Source organism: Anopheles darlingi, chromosome 2 (assembly GCF_943734745.1).
Source record: "Anopheles darlingi chromosome 2, idAnoDarlMG_H_01, whole genome shotgun sequence".
Lineage (NCBI taxonomy): Eukaryota > Metazoa > Arthropoda > Insecta > Diptera > Culicidae > Anopheles > Anopheles darlingi.
Genome location: NC_064874.1, coordinates 33,144,403 through 33,165,731, shown reverse-complemented (window position 1 = coordinate 33,165,731; position 21,329 = coordinate 33,144,403). Strand labels below are relative to the sequence as shown.

The window sequence follows — 21,329 nt, the reverse complement described above, 5'->3', positions numbered from 1 at the left end:
GAAAAACAAAAGAGTAAACAAAAATTCTTCAACCCCAAGACGAGAGAGATAGAAAATGCGCGAGGAAGAAGGCGCGAGCGAGACAAACTCTGTCCCCCTCAATCTTAGCAAAACTCAGATTTGTGCGAGCGAGAGGGCCTCGTCGTTTACAGCACTGCGGTTTCAGGAGTCGGAACCTTTGACTCCTGGATCCGTTTATACTTTCGACTTTTTCCTGCTTCTTTTTCTTAGCGTGGAATTTCTTTTTCTTCTTCCGGACGGCGCGAGAAAGAGATGGCCTGTGGTCGAATGCTGTCCTGCTCTGCTCGAGAAAAAGGCCTGTCAAAACGCCGTTGACAGCTGGATTTTGTGATTTTCGTTCTCGAGTTGAAGAAATCGTAAGACCGCGCTGTTTTGTGGAATTATATAACAGGAAATTGGACTATTTCGCTGCAATTTAACACGATTCTCACCTTCTCCACGCTAGGAAAACAAGCCATCGTCAGAATGTCGGACCCGGTCGCCCGTCCCATGAAATTCCCGTACACCTTCTCGGCGAAGCTGGCCCAGTTCCCGGTTCAGCACTACTTTAAGAACCAGTGGATTTGGCGCTACTACTTCATCGCGTTCGGAGTGTCCATTCCGCTGTTCTACAAGATCCACAAGCTGGGTAAGTAACTGAGGCGTGCAAAGATTGCGTGCCGACTTTATGCGCATTCGACTGACTGGGCATTTTGATGATCCACCGGGTATTTTGCAGCCAACTCCCCGGCAAACCAGGCGAAGTGGGCCGAATCGAAGCGAAAGGAGCATGAGGCGCACCACTAAGAGGGCCCGGCAAAATAGCATTCTATCAATTATCGGATGAATTACTCCTTATCTTCGTTTGAAAAATACTCCTCGCGAAGGCCCCCGGCTGGTCGCAGCTGGCTGCTGCACGGAACTAGAGTGGACAACATCGATATTCCGCTGAAGAGGTTTTGATCGGACAAAAACCCCTTGGCATAGTACGTTATTGCAGCTCAATCATTCTGTTCTCAGAGAATACTGGATGATGGAAAATGCCAGAGACCGTCTCGTTAGCCGCGTGTACCGTGTTTGGAAAATGAAGAAATTGTGATTCGTTCCATAGCATATGTTCGGAAAACACGAGTGATCATTCAATGCATTCGAAAACAAACTCCGCCGGGAAGGATTCCAGGTGTTCTCTAGTTATGTTTTGCCGTCGAGAAGAGCCATCGAGTATCAGCAAGTTAAGAAACATCCTGCAAAGTGCGAAACGGCGAGTTTCTGCTTTAATCTCCAAAAGAGCTGTAAGTGGACAGGTAGGTCTCCTAATGTTTATTAATTGCATATTATGATTTTCTTATTTCTTATTATAAATACAATTCATAAATGGCCGTAACTGACCCTAAATGAAAGACGGGAATGGGAAAACACTTTTTCTTTAAATCTTCGGAATATCATATGACTGTACATAGCAGCACTCTTGTGTAATTCAACCTTCTGAAGTTAATTTGTTAAACTGTGCATAAAAAGCAGAATAAGCATATAACATTCAGAGCTTGCTATGTGATGCAATAGTATCGAATTGTGCTGTGTGCTATGATCCAAGGATTATTGCTTCTATGCTTGAAACACAAACAGTCTGAAATTTGTTCCAGCCATATTCATAGTTCATATCCTTCAACCCTTTTTCTGTTCAATAGCCTTATTCTTCTCTGTCTTAAATCTTTCTCTTTGCGGTTGTTGCTATACATTTATTCCAGGTGATTAAAAACACTTGAAATTATTCTTATCTGTTCTTGGTTACAACGGAATGCAATAATTTTTCTTATAAAATCAATTCTGAAAATAACGAACGTAAAATTGATTAATTTTGCGATGTACATGGTATTAATTGAAATAGGAAAGTTACGACATTTGAAACATTATTCCACTAGATGCTGACACCTCATGCTCAAACTTAAACTAACTTATTCTAAAGTGGGATGAGGTTTCATATTGAATGTTCTGGATCATGTTTATTGAAAGACCATAAACGTTACCCAAATGGGATTGAAATGCTTTCAAGGGGTGGCGTCCTGCACTCCCCACGTGTTGTGTCTCCAAGGGCCACATATCCTTTTGTATTCAGTTGGACGATCTGTATTATTCGAGAATGTTCGAGGATAAACTGCTCAAACAATAGTATCACTAATTGCTAGGCTCCACCTCTATATCCTTGCACAAATATAGATTCTAAGGATAGATTGATTATTATCGCTCCCTAATTGATTAAATACATTTGGAAGGTCAACGGCATATCACCTGTAGGATCGAAACATAGTTAAATACATAGTTCGTCGCATGTCGTCAAAAGCTTCTCAGCAGTACAGCAACATGTTGCGTTTCCTTCAATGAATCATTAACAAGAGCGACGTGGTGAGAAAGAGTCCGTTCAGCATGATCATGCATAATATATCTCCCCCCCCCCCAAAAAGCTGTATGGCCTCTTAATGCATCGTGGGGAGACTACAGAAGCCGGTTCCTCTTCTTTTTTTCTAAATTTATCATCATGCATCGCACTTATTTCGTCGAGTCATGCGAGATTGTTTGGGGCAAGTATCTACCGGCACACAAAAAACCGACTCCATTGGTGTTGGTCTCGCCGTAATGTGCTCCACGAGGTGGCCGCCCCACGATCCGTGATGATACGAACATGACGTCATACCGTCCGGCAATTCGTGTCGTTATAAGCACCGTTCTGAATCGTTTGGCCTTCATTCAGTCGGAAGCAGCTACAGTAGGCAGCGCCATAAACTCGTGATAAAAAATGGATTATTACTACAGCACCATTTCCCCACCCTGCCATAGTGCAATCCTTCTGGCCAAAAAATTGGGCATTACGTTGAATCTCAAAAAGACGAACGTGCACGATCCGGTTGAACGCGATGCGTTGGCAAAGGTAGTGGCCATAAGAGTTGCCCTAGTGTTTTAACCGTCTTAAACTGAGTACGATTTTTTGGTTTACCTGGTGCAGATCAATCCCCAGCACACGATTCCGACGCTCGTAGACGATGGTCATGTCGTGTGGGAATCGTACGCGATTGTGCTGTATCTGGTGGAGAAGTACGCTACCGACGATACGCTCTACCCAAAGGATCCGAAGGTACGCTCCGTCGTCAATCAGCGACTGTTCTTCGACATCGGTACACTGTACAAGAACATCATCGCCAACATTGGAGTGCTGCTAAAAAAAGAACAACCGTCCGATGAGGCGAAGCAAAAGCTAAAGCAAGCTATCGATCTACTGGAGCAGTTCGTTAGTGAGCGCTCGTACGCGGCGGCCGACCATCTGACCGTGGCCGATCTGTGTCTAATCGGCACGGTAAAGTCGCTGAGCTGGATGCAGTTCGATCTGGAACCGTATCCAGCTATCCGAGCGTGGATAGACCGAGTGGCAGCTGAAATACCGGGCTATGAGGAGTTCCGGAAGGAGGTGGAGGCGGCTACCCTGGCGTATATCGCTACTCGTCAGTAGCGCGTTCGGCCACGCCATCCATTGAAACTACTTCTCATTGCTTGATCTACGCACGATGCTTGACCATAACGTTTCGTTTGTTGATTTAAGCGTACATGTTGTGGCGGCGTTCTGACACAATACCTTCACCCTGCACGTACGTAGCCACACCCTGCAGTTGGTCCTTGCTAGTTGAGCCGCTTTCTGCCGATCGATCATGCATCAATCAAACGCACTAATGAGCATCAATAAATAATGCTTGACGCACGCTCAGAATCACATTTGTTGTGTGCTTCATTGGTATGATGTCCTCGAAAATGATAAACTACCCTGTGTTATCGTCAATTGTCTGCATTCAAGGCGAATATGATGTGTATTGGGCATGCAAAAAGCTTCACTAGTACTTGCATCACTACCGGATGAGTACAGATAACAGTCGAGTGCATATTCCTAGCCCCGGTCTCTGCTGATGGCACATGGCACATAGACGTTACAAATATTGTCCCATTTGTTATTTCGTTTCAAACGCAATTCTAAACCCCAGACACGCGCGATACCTTTGTCTGAACGTTGATTACGGAGTAGAAACTGTAACAATGATAAGCGGTGTTTCGTTAGCGATAACGAAGCCACCCATCCACAAGAATTCGCAGCTGGAGGGAGCTTTAATATTCAAGGCGAGGCCTGAACACGTTTGCTGCTGATAAAAATAGGCCCCCATCGAATCGGAGTTGCTTGCTTGCGGTCATCGATGGTTCGGAACGTGCGCCAGTATCGCACGACATAGCGGCCACAATGGATCTATACTATCACATCCGTTCACCACCGTGCCAATCGGTAGCGTTTCTTTTGAAGCACCTGGGTCTCGAGGTGAACCACAAAACGATCAGCGTGTACGATGCGGACGATTTGGAAACGTTGAAGAAGGTTAGTAGTGAGTCAACGTGACGGAAAAAAACGGATATTAAACTAAGGTACTATTCGAATCGATACAGGTTAACCCACAGCACACGATCCCCACGCTGGTGGATAATGGACACGTGGTCTGGGAATCGTACGCCATCCTGATCTATCTGGTCGAGAAGTACGCACTGGATGATAGCCTGTACCCGAAGGACCCCAAGGAACGCTCGGTCGTCAATCAGCGGCTGTTCTTCGACATCGGTACACTGCAAAAAAGCATGATGGCTTACTTCCAACTGCACATCCGCAAACTTCCCATGACGGACGAGGTGGTGGACAAGCTGAAGCGTGCCCTGGAGCTGCTGGAAACGTTTCTGCAGGATCGTACTTACACCGCCGGCGAAAAGCTAACGATCGCCGATTTTCCGCTGTTCGTGTGTGCCTCTTCGCTCCAGTGGGCCAAGTACGACCTGGCGCCTTTTCCGAACATCGTACGATGGGCTGCCAGGATGGAGACGCACATTCCGGACCTGGAAGCGATGCGCAAGGCGGCGGACGAGGGCATTCGAGTGTTGCTCGCCTCCAAAGGCTTCCAAAATGCAAAGTAAGCTTGCCAAAACCCGTCCCGGGCGCTGGGCACCATGCGAATGACCGATTGCTCGGGCGACGGTGTTACCAACTGCAGACAGCTGTTGAGGCGTTGTCGGTGACTTGCAGAATAGAATACGAAACGCATCAATTGCGATAAGATACGTATCAGGTAATGACTCGTGTGCGCCGCGGATGGCCCCTGGTCCAACAATAAACAAGAATACGGTACGCTAGCTTAGATAAAGGTACGGCACATTTTATTACTCTCGAGTTCCTAATCAGCGTACGTGTGCCGCCAAACGATTGGTCAGCACTGGTCTCGTGCCACGGTTCCCAGGATATTGCGTTCCCGTTAGGGCTGTTCGCTAGCCTTTTCAGTGGTTTGGGGCCGAGAGCTACTTCCGTTCTCTTGATTGTGGTCAGTCTTTGAAAGATGGTTCTGTTGCTGTTGCTGCTGCTGCTGTAGTTCCGCGGCACGCATGGCACGAAATCGTCCCAAGAATTCCTGCGTGCGCTGAGCAGCTTCCTTGGTGATTTCCGTGTAACCGATCAGCTCCCGTTTGCACTGTTCGTACCACCGGAGCACGTTGGGGTAGCTGATGAAATCGAAGTTGAGTGTACCGTCTAGTGCCGCCACCGTGACGGCCGTGGTAAAGTCAGCCACCGTCAGATGCTCCCCGGCCAACCACCGACTCTCGTTCAGGAATCGCTCCAACACGTTCACCGCTTCCTGTACCTTCTTAAAGTCTTCCGGTTTACCTTCACCGCCGATCAGAATCGGTTGGAAGTAGACATGCACGCTGCGCATCAGCGTCCCAATGTCGTAGAACAACCGCTGATTCACCTTGGCCCGCTGTGCGATATCCTTCGGATAGAGCGTATCATCCTTGCCGTACTTTTCCGCCAGATAAATGATGATGGCACTGGACTCCCAAACAACGACATCACCATCCACCAGCGTCGGAAGGCAGTGCTGTGGATTAAGCTAACCATAGGTTGATCTTCAGTCGCGCGCTTCAGAACCACGCTACGCCGCATGGCATAGCCCCTTAACTTACCTTAATGAACTCGGGTTTGTACTGTTCCCGCTTCAGTATGTCCATCTCGATGAGGTTTAGATCGAGCTTCAACCATTTCGCAAACAACAGCACCACTCGGCATGGCGGAGCGATAATGTTGTAGTACAGATCGAGTGGCATCCTCCTGGAACGACTGCTCCGCAGGTTCAGTGGCAGTGGCTTTCGCTTTCAGGAACGGTGCGACAACACAACTGATAAACCGATCGTCAACGTTCCGTCCTCGATGGCCCTGTCCCAGCCGCGGGTTCTGTTTGTTCCCCTGCGGTGGTGGTACAACCCGCTTATCTAATCGTAATCAGCACGCGTATTATCAACCGAGAGCAACCGAATCGACGACGATTGCGACATGTTCCCTCGCTATGCCAGACAGCGGCCGGTGAGTCCCACCGGAGAAGCCCCTTTTGCGTCACTTTACGGTCATCATGGAATCATCAAGTTCTTAGCCGTCGATCACGTTGTGCTGGTATAAATGCAATTGGCAGTGTTCTGAAACCAAATCTGAAATGGTTCTCGCTTTATTACTCGCGTTTCCCCCTCACTGACGAGTGTAGTTGAAATGTTCGCGGAACTTGACGGCCCCATCGTGGCAGATTTCTTGATATCCGCCAACCGATTCCTTCAACTGGGCGTACCAGCGCTGAATCTGCTGGTACTTGCTGATGTCATGGCCGACGGAGATGTCGATCGTGGTGATGCTTGCCAGAACGCACAAATCCGCCACGGTCAGCTTATCGCCCGCCACGAAGCTCGTCTTTTCGAGAAACACTTCGAGAAACTCGAGTGCTTCGTCCAGCTTTACCACCAGTTCCGGGTTTAGCTGCTGGCCTTGCATCATCACCGGATAGAAGGCCTGCGAAAACCGTTGGTACAGTGTGCCCATATCAAAGTACAGCCGCTGGTTCACCATGGCGCGCTTCTTCGGATCACGCGGGTACAGGCCATCGTTCTTGCCATACTTTTCACACAGGTACGTGATGATTGCCCGGGATTCCCACAGCACCACATCATTGTCCACTAGCGTCGGGATGGTATGTTGCGGGTTGAGCTGACGGAATACAATACCGGAAGGAACTGTGAGATGCGTTCACAACGCCACATTGTTGACCATTCGTTGACCATTACCTTCAAAAATTCCGGCTTCAGGTGCTCCCCGGCGAACAGGTCCAGTTCTTTTAGGTTCAACTTAATACCCAAAGCCTGGGCGACTAGCATCACCGATTGGCAAGGCGCAGATAGAGGAAGATAGTAGAAGTCCATGGCGTTGTAGGTCCTTGGGCTAGCTCTGCTACGAAACTAAACTACCATACGGTATACGCACAGCGCACTAAGCGCACTTCACCGCTATCAAAAGAAGTTTTTTCTATAGGCTCAATCGCTTATCAGCTATCAGGCCGTATCATTGGATTGCGTCATGAATAAGTCTCCCGAAAGCCGGCATCAGGTGTACCGGTGTCGGATGATCAATGAACCACGAAAAGAAAACGCGGTTTACACATGATCAAGGCCCATATCGCGGAAGTGATAAAGTTACATCATTAACAGAAATGGATTCGCGATTCGCGAGGGGAACCGTTAACGATCCATTTGAATTCGTTTGTCTGGAACACCCTGTGCTGTCATCCTCAGGATGGGGGGTTACCCTGTGCTGTCAAACTCATCTTGTTTACCCTATTAACAAAAAGATATGTAACTGGGTCTGTTAACGCTTAAGAGACCCACCGGCAGAACAATTTCGGGTCTGTTAAACGATAAGAGACCGTTCGTTTGGCGGCAAGAACGCCGGAAGAGAAAAGCAGAAAACTGTTTATTTCCGGTGCCATGGGAGGCTGTCGTTGCACGTTTCGTTCTTGTGAGCATGGAACCGCCTCAAGACCGGACCTTCATTACTTCCGGTATCCCGTGAAAGATCCCGAACGGCTGAGCGCTTGGATAAAGAACTCTCAGCGGGCTGAATTCATCAAGCTACCGCAGGACAAACTGTCGAACAAAGTCGTGTGCCAGGAACATTTCGAGCGAAAAATGTTCATGAACTATTTGAGGGAGCGACTGACGAGAACTGCCATACCGCGGCTGATGCCGGTGCCAGGAGAAGATACGCGAATTAATGTCGAAACGGGCGACATCGTTGGTCCCGACGTGGACGAAGGACAAACACGCAAACCGGAAATTGTCACACCGTACACCTGCAAGCAACGCGAGCAGCGACCCTCGGTAAGTGAACGATCATGGAAATCTGGTCTCATTACTCATGAACCTGTTCGCTTGCAGCTAGAGCTAACGATTAGTACGAAGGAGGAACAGCCGCAGGAAACAATGCCAACACCGCCACTGAAGAAGATGAAAATTCTAAACCCCGAAATATTGGTTTCGAAACGAAAAGATTCGCCTGGTACAGTCGTGCGCAATGGAATGCAGCCACCTGGTCGTATTATCATCCACAAACCACACGAAACAGTTCTCCTGAACAAGATGGTCTCAAAGCGTACGCTAGACAGCGGTTCGAGCGAACAGCGTATCATCAACTCGCCCAAGCTCGCTGCAAATGTTACACATTGTGTTCTAAAAGAGGAAATTGTAACAATCCAAGACGAACCAGTTTTTAGCCCTGTAGCTGCCGAGCAGAACTTCGACGACGTCGACAACGACAGCGACACCGGTGAAGTGATTAGTACAACGGAAGTTGCGACGACGCAAACGACGAGTACCCCGACAGCAGAGTCCGCGCCTATGGACCCGGCGTTTGCGAAAGCGCTCAAAGAGAGCAAACAAGAATTGGCCAACCTAAGGCAGGTTATCGAGATGCTTGCGAATCGACCGGTACCGCAACCTACCACCATTATCACCCCACAAACGGTGACACCGCCGATGAAAATGGAAAAAGGGCCACAGCTCACCAAAGCGCAACTGTTCAATGGTATCAAACGGTACCTGAACCCTACGATGGTGACACTACTGCGGATGGAACTATTCGCCGGATCGGCCGATCGACCGTGGAAATCTGATGAGAAAGCACTAGCCGTGGATCTGCTCAGTATCGGTGCGAACGTGTACGATCACTTTGCCCAAGAGTTCCGCTTCCGATTGCCACCGGTCAGCGAGGCTGAGCAGTGGAAGGAATCGGGTGAGATCGATGCAGACGATGCGTGTTAGTTAGCCGGACTGTGCCGACACCGGTCGATGGCCAGGAAAAGGATCACTCTCAAAGCATGGTGCAACAAGTAAATGTTATGACCTTCGTTTTTCGTGGATGACATTTGGGACAGATGGTGATACCATCGATACATCTCTTTTGTTTAGGAATATCATTAACAATAAGCGATTTATTTTAGTAATGTTAATGAATATCTTCTTTTACTCAATTTAAAAGGCAACAATAGCTCAGAAACGAAATGCCAGCGCCATAGGTAAAAGTAATTAGTTTAGTACACTTTTGATATCTATTTAATCTATTGTAGTATGAAGGATCGCTTGAAATCAAGACAACGGCAGTTAAGCCGCAGATAAATTCAATGAATAGGGGAGACATAGAAAAGCCTGATGGAATCCATCAGGCCGTTTGGGTAGCACTAACTAGAGCAGGACCACTACCAAGCCGTGAGATAAACCAACTTTAAACAAATGACATAAACGGTTGAAAACATCGCTCTCTACCAAATTTTCCCGGTATAATAAGTATTATTTTTTGCAAATAAATTCCACTTCAACGAACAAGAACGTTCCATAGACGCTCGTAGCATTAATCGCGCAGCACATCGAACTTGTAGTGCACCTCATGCACGTACTGTTCCCCAGGATTCAGCACGGACGACGGGAAGTTGGCGTGATTGATGGCGTCGGGATAGTTTTGCGTTTCGAAGCAGAAGGCCCCATGTTTGAAGTACTTAGCTCCCGCCTTTCCCCGTATCGGTTGAACGGTTTCACCTTCCCGGACGACCGGCTCCAGACGCGTTACGTCGTAGAAATCTGCCGCATTTTCCGATCGTGGTCGTATCTGTCGAAAGGATTTAAACGTAGGACATGCTGTACGTGACTCATATCGAGTGTGTCCCCTGCTGCCCAGTGTGTAACATACATTTTTGTTGGGATCCGGCATAAAGTTGCTCGTGTAAAGTTGCACCCCGGGCTGATCGCTATACACCTCCATCACGCGACCACTGTGGGGATGGACGGTGCGCGAAACAAACGTGAGTCCCTGTTGCGTGCCCTTCGCAATGCAAAAATTTTCATCGTAGCCTTCGTTCGGAGTCTTCGACATGGCCGGTCCAAGCTCGCGTGGAATACGTAAATCGTGCGGAGTGCCACCGACAAAGATGAACTTGCCGCTTGGTATCGAATCCGCATCAGTATCGGTAATCCGGTCCGCATTCACACTCACCACGTGCCGATAGATCTCCTCGTGGCCAGTACCCTGATGGATGATAATGCTACTACATTCCGTTACAATTTAATGGACTCCCCGTTTCCCTCGAAACTTACGTGTCCGGCCAGATTGAAGTACGAATGGTTGGTCAGATTGATGGGTGTCGGTTTGGTTGAAACTGCCCGGAACACGGCCACAAATCGATTGTCTTCCTTGAGCTCGTAGCGCACGCTAACAATCACGGCACCCGGATAGCCTTCGTCTCCATCCGGGGACATATGGGTGAGCGTAACGACCGGTCCCTCGACGTGCGATTCCCAGTTGTACTTATCGAAACCGACCGCACCGCCATGCAGTTGGTGGCGGCTTTCGAAATTTCGCGTCACTTGGTACTCCTGGCCATTCAGGGTGAAGCGTCCACCGCCGACCCGGTTAGCGATGCGTCCGATGGTAGCCCCAAAGTACGGATTGTTCGGTGTCTGGTAACCGGGAATGTCATCGAATCCGAGCACCACATCATCGAACCGCCCCTTACGATCGGGCACCTGTATCGAGGTGATGATGGCACCGTACGTGATGGCTTGCACCGTTACTCCGGCCCGGTTTCGCCAAGTGAACCGTTTCACCGTCTCGGTGGAGCCCGTTTTCGGGTGCGCCACTGTGCCGAAACTATCGACCGTTACCGTCACTGGAGCGCTATCGTTGGCCGTCGTAGGAGCCGCCATCTGGTATGCTTCGATTGTCGATCCGCGTTGTTCTGCACCGTCCATCGGTTGAATCGTTACTGAAACACTTGAACCGGCTCCAGCGGACGTCGTTTTGTTGATTTCGCTCATCATCTGGCCTCCACCTCTCTAGCACCCTGCGTATCTGTTCGCGTTCTTTCGTAGGAGATAAAGAAATGAAATGAAAATATTGACCCCCGGGGGACGCGATATCAGCGGCAAACAGTCGTCCGCCGTCGTCTTGGAATGATTACCAAACGCCGCCTGCTAAGGGCAGCCTTTTTATCTGAATTGTTTCGATCGCTGCGCTTCAGTCTAGACGCACGTACGCACAGATGTTGATGATGCTCCAACGCATCAAACCTGCTCGTTAATGTTGCGTGGCTTTCGCAGCGGGCGCTGATAGTAGGCCTTGCGTTATCAGCATCCACTACGGCGCGAACTACGGGTTAATGTGTGCTCTGCGGTTGACCAAAAATAATCTGCCCTACTCTTGATCTGAACCTGTTTGACCCCAGGTCGATGATCCTGAATGTACCAAAGTACAACAGCATGGAGCGCATGGAGCGACAACATGTTATGAGGTATCTACTATCTTTAATGAACCATGGATAACGACTGGATGTAGGTGAACTTTATTTACTAAATGTGTTTTTTTCTACTTACAATGGAGTATTCAACAGATTATGGTACTGAAACATAACTGACCAAGGGCTCTCGCCCGAATACTAAACTTGAGCATAGGGAGATGGTGCATGACCTAAGTATATAATCGCCTTTAACAAATTTACGAGACAAAGCATTGGATAAATTATTTTTTTTTAAGTAAATGCATGATATTTGCAATTGGATTTCAGTGGCAACTCACCTTTTCGCTTAGTAAGCACTTCGAGCGAAGTATTGGTCTTTGTTGGCAAGGACATCGTATTAAGAATACTTTCAACGGTCGAAAGTATCTCAAAATGCCTTATCTGCAGTACCTTGTAGTTGACTTTGCTTTTCTTTAAATGTTTTTGAATTAGCTTAAAAAGTATTCACTCAACCATTACTAAAAAATATGAAACATTCCGTAAAGCAAATTTCACTTGTACCTAATCCATAGCTTTCCAAGCCGGTTATGTGCAAACGTAAACAGAAGATATTGCACATTGTCGTCAACCAGAACAGTGTAATACAAACGCTAAATACTACACCTGCAGTGCCCGATAGGATTTCGAAAAAGGCAAACAAATCAACTGTTCCGTAACTTTCCAGGAATGCCTCATCGCAGCAAGTCAGGAAACCATAAAACACTGAAAACGGACGCTAGACATGTGGCCAGCATCACGGGAACGCGGGGATGGCTGCCTGCTAGGTTGTCTCTCGCGACACCAACTATCAACATCAACTCGCTAAAACGGAAGCAAACGAAACCGGGAGGAGGCGCACAGCGTGGAGTCCAAACACCATGTCCACGTGCTTCGCGGTTGCATAAACAATCGATGCGCATTGAGTAGAGCGCTGTAGTGGGTGCGTCAAGGCGGGGGGGCAGTCGATAGTATCCACTGGTCAGGCATCGACCTCGTTGCTTGATCTTGGTCCGAGTGCATCTGGCACTGTCATTACACTTCAAGACAAAGCACTTAAGAAACAAAGTTGCTGCTTCAAATGGGTCCAGCCGGTCCAACAAACTAGCGATGGGATTGCTGCTTCTAAATTGCGACGATCAAAACAGTAGAACGGCAAAGATAATTTCGGACATTCTTCACATCCAGAGCACTTCGATCCCCTCCCGGAAAGGGTTTCCGTGATGGTGCTGCGATCGTGCTTTAAACACTCTTTGTCTGGAATCTCTTTGCGTGTAAACAAGTCACGCGATCATTCGAACGATCGAAGTATTAATCGCCGTGCAATCATTTTTTAGGACGACCTTCGTTCGAGGAGATCTGCTTATGTTGGCGAGCTACGATTTGTTGAGTTTGAAAAGTTACAGACAAAACACATTTGGCATGTCTTACGAATCAATCGAATGCTTCTATCTATCGGATTATTTTAGCAACATCACAACTAGCACCAATCAAAACGATAACCTTACAAAAGAACGATTGATTGTCGCGAGAATTAAATGAACCTAAGAAATATGTTGCATAACATATTGAATTTGTTAAATTAATGTAAGTTATTAAATTTATTCAGAAATATGCTCTAAGATTATCTACATCGATCACAGGGTTCTATGAAATGAACTAATGCATTTATAGTTCATACAAGACATCGAGCACATTAATCTAATACTCTAATTTGAGTTTTTTGGTAAAACACCCGTCGGATTGATGTACTTAGTTCATGTTCTATGTTACTAATTTAATTTCAAAATTTCCTTTATAAAGTGAATCTCATTTGGAAAATGTAGAATGCACTATTGAAACAAACGTTATCCCTCGATCGATCTCTAAGTAATGTCCGATAATTTTTGCATCCAAATCCATTCACGATGGCGCTAGTATATTATTCTCTCCGATGCCAGAGTGGAGCACGTAAATAACCGATGATCCAACACGTTCGGGAGTCACGAACCAGCCCAAAAAAGAGCACAGAGACATGCACGGCTTATCAAGCGAACACTGGTGCTCATCCGATCACTCCCGGAAGCAAATATGTTGGCAAAGCTAATTGCAAACCGTTGATTTTCATGGCCGCGTCTTCATGAGCACCACCAAATTGCCGCGCAATTGCGCTCCGTCCTATCTGCCTAACGTCTTTATGGTCAAGGTGAGGACCGGAACGCAGCAACCGAGCCCCGAAAAAAAAATGCAAATCAATGCCACCGTACACCGTGCAACGATAAAATGACAAAAAAAATCCCATACACACCATAAACAAATGGAGTAATCGACAAATAAACGGGATTTTTTTTTTTTTGCTGCTCCGTGCGCAATATCGCATAGCCGGGCCGGGGGCTGGCCGGGCGTCCGCGCGTAGTATGCAAATTCATTTGGCACCTTCATCGCATCTCCAACCGCTCCAACCCGACAAACGCAAACGGTTCCTCGGCCAATGGCATTTCGTGGCATTGGCGACCGGTCGGCTGGTCTTGTGAGCGAAAAGTGTGTTGGAAAAGAAAATATGTTTTTCAATATTTTCCTAACCCAAAGGCCCCCACCGCTACGTGGTGGACCGAGATTGACGGCGAGATTATTGTTGATCTTAACAGTTAGCGCCACGTGATAAGGAAAGGCCACGCGAGGTGTAACGCGATCCGATCCGATCGAACTCGGAACCTTTCTGAGTAGTGAGCAGACGCAACTTTAACGCAAATCGGATGCTCAATCACGAGCGCATGATGCGGCGGCTCACGGACATGAGTGTGTGGCTGGTCAGATAACGCCGGCCAACAAACCCATAATCCGGTTGCATAAGGACCGGAGCGAAGATGAAAGCTAATGCAAGATGCCGATAAGCAGCCGATAACTACCAGCACCACCAGCACCGACCGGTCATCAGTTGTGCTGATTGCTGCTGTTGTTGTGCTGCCAATGCTACTGATGAGGCCGCGTGTCCTCAATGGTTCTCACGTAAAAACACTGGCACCAATGTGGTCTAGCTAGCGGCTACCGTGGCATCGATCGTGGATTAGCAAACACGCGAATGCGTTCGAACGCTTCTCAAATGGTCCATTCTCTTTGACACGCTCATCTCTGACCATGAGAAGGAAGGAGAATGTAGGAGGGGTGGTCTTGGCAGTCCGTGTTGAGAATCTGCGCGGCTAGAACTGGCGCAAAGAGCCACAACAACAGCATCATCATCGCTACCATCGCGGTCTACTTATGAGGAGAGAAAATACGAACAGCAGCCTACTAACAGGCGATAGAAGGTGGTGCACGCACGACGACCGATGGGGCCATCGATCGTAGCAACCACCGGGCGAATGAGAGAGAGAGAGAGCCCCGGATAGACCGAGAGCGTGCGCCAGGATTCGTAGGGGTGCGCGAGCTCGAGGTTCCGGCGGTGACGGCGGCTCGGGATGACTAGACTACTCGCGAGACTCGCGTCGCGCGGTCGTCAGTAACGTGTGAGTCTCCGGCGGTAACAAACCACGAATCACGCCGCGACGCGACGCACCGTGCCGTCGAGCCTTCTATCACCGTGACAACGATCTATCGATCGGTTTGGCGCCGTTGTGCTTCCACCGGAAGTGCTTCGCTTCGCAAGTGTGTGACGCGCGCGTGACGTGCTTACACGACAGCCTGATAATCGATTCCTCCCCGGGTGGCGGCGCCCGGGATTAGCTATCGACCGGCCGGTCTGTCGGGGCGCGTCGCCGTGTTACGTGATAATACTGTGTGACCTTCCTGAGGCTTGAGTTGCTGTGTGCGTGTGTGCATGTGTGTCTGGTCGTCGTAAAGCGGACCTACGTGCGTCCGGATAGTGCATCGGAACCGGGAACCGGGAACCGGTGCTGGCGGTAACAGTAATGTGAGATTAAGCCGCACATGCGTACCTCCCGGTAGTGAGACGTGCCTTTGGGGTGTACTTCCGGTCACCTATCTTTGGCCTCGGTTCAAACACACCAACACACGGGTTCGATCATCATCGCCATCATCATCGGTACTCGTGGTGCGTTCGATTACTAACTGCGCAACGTGTGTTCGTCATCGTTCGGCGACGTGTTCGCGTTCTTATCATCAGCCGCCAGCATTTTGCAGTTTTGCACCACAATCAGCATCAGAGCAGCTCCCCGTGTCCCGTGCCCCCCTCTAACCTGTTGAACTTTAGGGTTTCCTCTTCAAGTGGCGCTGCTGCAAATCATAACCGACCGGGGCCGAGTTTCCCCACCCCATGCCGTTTGCGTGATTAATGGTGGAAAAGCCCATCGAGCGTTGGGTGATTCTTGGAGGTGGAGTGGGCGCCAACCGCCGACACCAGTGCAGACGACGGTGTCTCGGGTGCAAATTAGTTTAAATTGAAGTGTGCCTCCAGCAAAACGGGTTCCAAGCGGGCATCGCGACCTCTTACGCCAACTGGAACGCCACTCGTACTCGACGCGGCGACTGGAGGCGTGTGTGGAGGACAGCGTGCGTGTGTGTTTGCCTCGAACCAGATACCATCTGCCAGGGGAAAGCAATTCCGCGCACTGGAACCCCTCTTCAGAAGTAGAGTGAAGACAAGTGGAACGCGGCCACCGTCACCGGTATCGACGTAGACGCGCGATGCCCACACGAAGATGAAGGTGCCGGAGAAGAAGGCGTTCGGGTTTCTGCTGATCATCGCGTTCGGTGCCCTGCTGGTCCTGTGGAACAACGTGTACCTGCTACACCTGACACCCGGCCGGCGTAAGGTGGTGATGACCGATGGGGACGATCCGACGGAACTGAATCTCACCGTCAGCCTGGCGCTGCTGTTCGATCGTTGGCACCGGTGGATCGGGCACCTATCGTCACCGGCCACCGGCGAACCGTTCGAGCGTCACCATTTCAATCTCACGGCCAGCGATCGGCTCGGGATCGATCGAACCGTTCCGGATACGCGCCATCCCAAGTGAGTGAAGACGATCCAAGAAGGCCAAAAAGGGGGGGGGGGGGGGAGCAATTTGGTTGTTGTTCTGCGGGAGCAAAGGGAAAGGAGAACGAATGGCCAGCAGCCTCGGCCAGGTGCGCGAAATGCTTACCCCATTATGTGGCCTGACCCTGGGTGTAACCGCCGCAAGGGCAGCAACTAATTTCACCATTTGGCCGGCACCAACAACCTTCATTCAGTGGCGTGTGTTATTGACCTCCGAGGGGGGGGGGGGGGGGGGGGGAGTGGGCGTGATTTGGTATGGTTCTAGCGGGGGGTTTGCAGTGTTTGCGACTCATCGAAATTGATTGTCGATCGGTTAACGACTTTCTTGTTTTGTCTCTGCCTGCTCTCTGGAATGGGCTGTAATGGGGGACACCACGTGATCATGTTCTACAATCGGAACCAATAACTTGAGTTCTGATGCGCACGCTCCCCCATATCGCACCGGTCATTTGTGTTGCACTGTATGCGAAATTGCGTAACTCATCGAAACACAGTTGCAAGCTCATCGAAACATAAGCATGAATGGCCAATTTGAACAATTTGCCGTTTGCGATTGGAGCATAACCAGGCCAGCACCACACAACACAGACGATCTCTATAAGACGATCGTAAAACCATGTCGGTAGACGATGAAACAATTAACTGTGCTGATGCCACCGCGTTTATTATGCGCCACAGCGGCAATGGCGGTGGCGGCGGCGGCGGCGAATTCCATTTGTGGGCGAAGCGTCCATTTACGACCATTACGAAGGGGAGTACTTAGGGATGTACCCATCGGAATGTTAGTGATATGTAGATGATCCTTTTCGTAATAATTGTCATAGCAATGGCCATACGAAGGGAGGGATTATTGGTCGCTTAGCTTGAGGAAGCCAAAAGGATTCTTGTTTACTGGGTTTTAATGATTTTGATCGTTTGTTTCAAGCAGAATACCAAACAAGTTTTGTGAAGAGGAGTTTGTGAAGAGGAACTTTGCCGTAGATTGATACAAATACGATAGTAGGTATTTGTATCAATCTACGGCAAAGTTAAGCATTTACTTTGAAGCATTGAAAATGATAATCAAAACATAAATCATTTGAATTTGTAAATTTTACAAATCAGTATAGCACAACGGCTTCCAAACACTTATTTTATTCCCTCCGATGATGTATCGGTCGTGAGATATGGAGAAGAGATGTTCTAAGAGAACACTAACTAAAACACTAACCGGTGTATATAAAACACTATCTAAACACTAAGCGGTGTTTAAGAATGTCTTTTGAAATAGGTTTATTGATACAAGGTTATAGAATAGGAACATGGAATTTCCTTATATTCCATTCCATACACCACGAACTTTTGGCCAAAGCAAAGCCAACGTATTCCGACGATATGTTTTAAATTGCCAGCTTTACATTAGTTTGATCTATGTTTTTGCGTCTTCTCATATTTCAAACACTCGATCATAGGCAATTCGGGATGTCATGAGAGAAAAAAAAAGGAATTCGATGGACCCACCCCCAACAGCGGGTGTTCGTTTCGGCACGTTTGGCTACATGTGGTCTCTGTTATGCTGTTATGCTTAAGAATGATCCTCTACCCGAAGTGCCTGTTTATTTGGATAGCAAGAAGCAAACAATGGAATTTTTAATCATAAAACAATGTTTATACAGTCTGGATTTCCTGGACTAAATAACTCCTAGGTGATACTATTTATAGTGACCCATTTTGTATGGGAAGCAGATATTAGTATCTGCAATTCAAATGATACTTATCATACTGTATTACCCTTTAATTACCCTTCCCCCCTTTAAAATCTTCATTTTATAAAAGGAAGTTCAACCAACAATGCATTCAAAAGTCGAGGCTTTCCCTTGGTTAAAGTTCGCTACAGCTTAACGACGTGATTGTTAAAACAGTAGATTCAGTGTGAAAGTGATGGAAATGGAATCCATATTTGGGCCACACACGCTTCGGGATTACATCCTTAATTTGGTTTTGAGTAACCGGATAATACGCCTGCTATAAACAGCTTACACCGGAGGTTTCTGTTGAAGGGAAGACAGGAAAAGAAGATTATTCGCTTGCTGTGCTAAACTGTTCTTTTGTGGGGGTTTTAAATTATTGCCACTAAGCTAAGTCTTAGGAATGATCTTAAGCAGTCTCTAAGCCGATTGCTCGAAAGTAATCATATTATTTATGGAGCAACTCTAGAGTTATGCTCCGTTCCTGGAAGCGGAATCACGTCATCATGTGGTTTGATCATAAACCGCCGCTACCTAGTTGTATGGTGATAATCGTTCAAAATTATCGATCCAAATGTAACACAATTATAGCACAGGTGATGATTAACTTCACAGTTTAACAGTTGTGCGCGCCACACCGGTGCGGTAGAAACACTTTCCAGCTGAACATGATAATGATTAAGAAATGAAGCGGATTAGCGGAACAGCGCAGCACCAACAATCGCTTTGTGATGGCATTCAAACCATTCAACAGATTCATCCACATAGCCCAACCCCGATGATCGACCCGGTGATCTAGTGATAAACCGGATAGGCCGATAAGAAACAGGTGTACGGAATCTACCTTAAGCTATGCCTAACCATTCAAATGAAGGCAACCGAAATCGAAAACAGCTTTTGAAATCCGGCGTAGAGTTCCGGCCGGCCCCGGCTCCCCATGTTTTATTCATGGCACTCAGCATAAATTCCTGAGGCCGTTGTTGTTAGTGCTAATAAGATGATGCTGGGGTTCGCGACATCGTGATGCGACTAACATGCTGCCGGATACTGACTCATAAATAAGGATCTAAGGGGCTCGGTTGGTTAATAGATTTACTCATCTGCCATCTTTCTCCCTCTCTCCATCTCACCGATAGCTGCCAGGAGCTTAGCTACCTCACGACCCCGGGCCATACCACATCTGTGATAATAACGTTCCACAATGAAGCCACTTCCACGCTGTTGCGTACCGTCGCGAGCGTACTACAGCGCACTCCTCACGATCTGTTGCGCGAAATCATTCTCATCGACGACTGCAGCGAGCTTGACGACATCAGCAACGGTGGTTCCTCGTCCAGAGAATCGACGCAATGGGTCGACGCGTCGGACAATCTGTTGCACGATACCAACCCGGGCCTTGGTGGGCTCTTTGCTAATATTCCTCTAGTGCGGTACTACCGGAACTCGATACGGCAAGGTAAGAGAGTCCGGTTCCGGATGTCACTATCCCCTGTCTATTTATCGATCTTAACCGCTTCCATTCTTGTTCGAACCATTGCAGGTCTCATCCGATCCCGTAACATTGGAGCAACGTACGCGACCGGTCAGTACGTAATGTTCCTCGATAGTCACTGTGAGGTGAACCGTGGTTGGCTGGAACCGCTGCTCGATCGGTTACAGCTCGATCCGACCGGACTGCTGAGCCCTGTGATAGACATTATCGATGCGGAGACGTTCGGGTACCGGGCAAACAGTGCCCGGTTGCGGGGTGGCTTCGATTGGAGCCTTCACTTCCGCTGGTTACCGATCGCAGAGGAAGAGCTGGAACACCGGCGGCACGACGAATCCCAACCATTCTACAGTCCGGCCATCTCGGGCGGCATTTTCATCGTAGCGAAATCCCTATTCGAACAGCTCGGTGGATTCGATCCGGGTATGGACATTTGGGGTGGCGAATCGCTCGAGATGTCCCTGAAGGCGTGGCTATGTGGTGCCCACGTAGAGGTGGTTCCCTGCTCACGAATAGGCCACGTGTTCCGACGGAAGCACCCGTTCAGCTTTCCTCCCGATGGTAGCCATCTCACGTATCTACGGTAAGGAACGGCCTCACGAATCATGACACGTCGCTTGATGTTCTTTCCCGTGTAATCCTAATCAACCTCTTTTCTCTTTTTCCAGCAACACGAAACGTGTAGCGCTGGTGTGGATGGATGAGTTTAAGAACTTTTTCTACGATGTCCGCCCGGAAGCGATCGCGATCGATGCCGGGTCGGTGCGAGCGCAAAAGGAACTGCGCCAGAAGCTGAGCTGTCGCCGGTTTAGCTGGTATCTACAGAACGTGTTTCTCGATTTAAAGCTACCGAATGAGAACAGTGTAGCGTTCGGGCAGCTACGCCACGGTGACCGTTGCCTCGGTCTGCTCGAACCATCGGCTCGATCGGTGGTCCATCGCCGACAACGATCCGATGCTTCGGCACGGAGGCGCGCAAATGAGGTCACACTGGTCGAATGTTCATCGGAACCGGCCGATGCGGATGGAACGGAGCGCTGGGCACTTCAGAAAACCAGTGGCCAGCTGCGTACCGAACGTGGGATCTGTCTGACGGTTCGGAACGGGTATGTGTTAAGTGAACGGTGTCACGGAACCACGGCAGCTACGAGTAGCGGGAACGATGCACAACGATGGCAACGCCAGGGGGGCACACTCGTGCACCGGCACAGTGGCCTATGTTTGGAGAGCTTGATCAAGAGTGATGTTGGGGCTTCCAAGTGTCGCCGAGGTGCACCGTCGCAGCTTTGGAGCTTCTCCGTCGAAGTGCAGCAGCTCGCCTAGCAGCGGGTCCTGGCAAGGAAACACAGCCGCAAACCAAAATCTGGGCAAATAAATCCACAACATTCCCAACAACACCCGCCAATGGCCAATACATACAAAAAAAAATTTCT

At 48.7% G+C, this 21,329-nt stretch overlaps 7 protein-coding genes across 7 annotated transcripts in view; 4 read left to right on the top strand and 3 right to left on the bottom strand.

Annotated features, from left to right (window-relative positions):
* Positions 1-255: 255 nt before the first annotated feature.
* LOC125949187 (uncharacterized) lies at positions 256-1,113 on the top strand. The gene is made up of 3 exons (XM_049675954.1): positions 256-377; positions 467-649; positions 740-1,113. The coding sequence occupies exons 2-3, from the start codon at positions 487-489 to the stop codon at positions 805-807; spliced, it is 231 nt and encodes a 76-aa protein (XP_049531911.1). The 5' UTR covers positions 256-377; positions 467-486; the 3' UTR covers positions 808-1,113.
* A 1,619-nt stretch (positions 1,114-2,732) lies between these two features.
* On the top strand, positions 2,733-5,242 carry LOC125959182 (uncharacterized). Its single transcript, XM_049691992.1, has 5 exons — positions 2,733-2,926; positions 3,002-3,501; positions 3,647-3,658; positions 4,159-4,408; positions 4,477-5,242. The coding sequence occupies exons 1-5, from the start codon at positions 2,795-2,797 to the stop codon at positions 4,990-4,992; spliced, it is 1,410 nt and encodes a 469-aa protein (XP_049547949.1). The 5' UTR covers positions 2,733-2,794; the 3' UTR covers positions 4,993-5,242.
* On the bottom strand, positions 5,214-6,232 carry LOC125949171 (glutathione S-transferase D5-like). Its single transcript, XM_049675936.1, has 2 exons — positions 6,034-6,232; positions 5,214-5,960 (listed from the first exon to the last, which is right to left on the bottom strand). The coding sequence occupies exons 1-2, from the start codon at positions 6,172-6,174 to the stop codon at positions 5,328-5,330; spliced, it is 774 nt and encodes a 257-aa protein (XP_049531893.1). The 5' UTR covers positions 6,175-6,232; the 3' UTR covers positions 5,214-5,327.
* Positions 6,233-6,533: 301 nt separating this feature from the next.
* Positions 6,534-7,371, bottom strand: LOC125949173 (glutathione S-transferase 1-1-like). The gene is made up of 2 exons (XM_049675939.1): positions 7,177-7,371; positions 6,534-7,099 (listed from the first exon to the last, which is right to left on the bottom strand). Exons 1-2 carry the CDS (start codon positions 7,309-7,311, stop codon positions 6,590-6,592), a joined length of 645 nt encoding a protein of 214 aa, XP_049531896.1. The 5' UTR covers positions 7,312-7,371; the 3' UTR covers positions 6,534-6,589.
* A 501-nt stretch (positions 7,372-7,872) lies between these two features.
* On the top strand, positions 7,873-9,226 carry LOC125949156 (uncharacterized). The gene is made up of 2 exons (XM_049675911.1): positions 7,873-8,265; positions 8,323-9,226. Exons 1-2 carry the CDS (start codon positions 7,873-7,875, stop codon positions 9,202-9,204), a joined length of 1,275 nt encoding a protein of 424 aa, XP_049531868.1. The 3' UTR covers positions 9,205-9,226.
* Positions 9,227-9,547: 321 nt separating this feature from the next.
* On the bottom strand, positions 9,548-11,633 carry LOC125949155 (galactose mutarotase). Its single transcript, XM_049675910.1, has 4 exons — positions 11,394-11,633; positions 10,531-11,295; positions 10,127-10,462; positions 9,548-10,045 (listed from the first exon to the last, which is right to left on the bottom strand). The coding sequence occupies exons 2-4, from the start codon at positions 11,251-11,253 to the stop codon at positions 9,791-9,793; spliced, it is 1,314 nt and encodes a 437-aa protein (XP_049531867.1). The 5' UTR covers positions 11,254-11,295; positions 11,394-11,633; the 3' UTR covers positions 9,548-9,790.
* A 3,561-nt stretch (positions 11,634-15,194) lies between these two features.
* LOC125949135 (polypeptide N-acetylgalactosaminyltransferase 16-like) overlaps positions 15,195-21,329 on the top strand; it is a 6,288-nt gene continuing 153 nt past the window's right edge. Inside the window, exons 1-4 of the mRNA XM_049675886.1 lie at positions 15,195-16,656; positions 19,544-19,863; positions 19,948-20,479; positions 20,565-21,329. The exon at positions 20,565-21,329 is cut by the window's right edge and continues 153 nt beyond it. Of these exons, the coding sequence (XP_049531843.1) occupies positions 16,343-16,656; positions 19,544-19,863; positions 19,948-20,479; positions 20,565-21,219 (1,821 nt within the window). The 5' untranslated portion in view covers positions 15,195-16,342 and the 3' untranslated portion in view covers positions 21,220-21,329. The remainder of the gene's footprint in view (positions 16,657-19,543; positions 19,864-19,947; positions 20,480-20,564) is intronic.

Coding starts and splice junctions, on each gene's coding strand:
- LOC125949187 (XM_049675954.1), top strand. CDS start 487: ATGTCGGACCCGGTCGCCCGTCCCATGAAATTCCCGTACACCTTCTCG. Junction 650..739: donor CTACAAGATCCACAAGCTGG/GTAAGTAACTGA, acceptor GGTATTTTGCAG/CCAACTCCCCGGCAAACCAG.
- LOC125949171 (XM_049675936.1), bottom strand. CDS start 6,174: ATGCCACTCGATCTGTACTACAACATTATCGCTCCGCCATGCCGAGTG. Junction 5,961..6,033: donor ACAAACCCGAGTTCATTAAG/GTAAGTTAAGGG, acceptor ACCTATGGTTAG/CTTAATCCACAGCACTGCCT.
- LOC125949156 (XM_049675911.1), top strand. CDS start 7,873: ATGGGAGGCTGTCGTTGCACGTTTCGTTCTTGTGAGCATGGAACCGCC. Junction 8,266..8,322: donor AACGCGAGCAGCGACCCTCG/GTAAGTGAACGA, acceptor GTTCGCTTGCAG/CTAGAGCTAACGATTAGTAC.
- LOC125959182 (XM_049691992.1), top strand. CDS start 2,795: ATGGATTATTACTACAGCACCATTTCCCCACCCTGCCATAGTGCAATC. Junction 2,927..3,001: donor AACGCGATGCGTTGGCAAAG/GTAGTGGCCATA, acceptor TACCTGGTGCAG/ATCAATCCCCAGCACACGAT. Junction 4,409..4,476: donor ATTTGGAAACGTTGAAGAAG/GTTAGTAGTGAG, acceptor GAATCGATACAG/GTTAACCCACAGCACACGAT.
- LOC125949155 (XM_049675910.1), bottom strand. CDS start 11,253: ATGATGAGCGAAATCAACAAAACGACGTCCGCTGGAGCCGGTTCAAGT. Junction 10,463..10,530: donor ACTTCAATCTGGCCGGACAC/GTAAGTTTCGAG, acceptor ATCATCCATCAG/GGTACTGGCCACGAGGAGAT. Junction 10,046..10,126: donor TGCCGGATCCCAACAAAAAT/GTATGTTACACA, acceptor TCCTTTCGACAG/ATACGACCACGATCGGAAAA.
- LOC125949173 (XM_049675939.1), bottom strand. CDS start 7,311: ATGGACTTCTACTATCTTCCTCTATCTGCGCCTTGCCAATCGGTGATG. Junction 7,100..7,176: donor TGAAGCCGGAATTTTTGAAG/GTAATGGTCAAC, acceptor GTATTCCGTCAG/CTCAACCCGCAACATACCAT.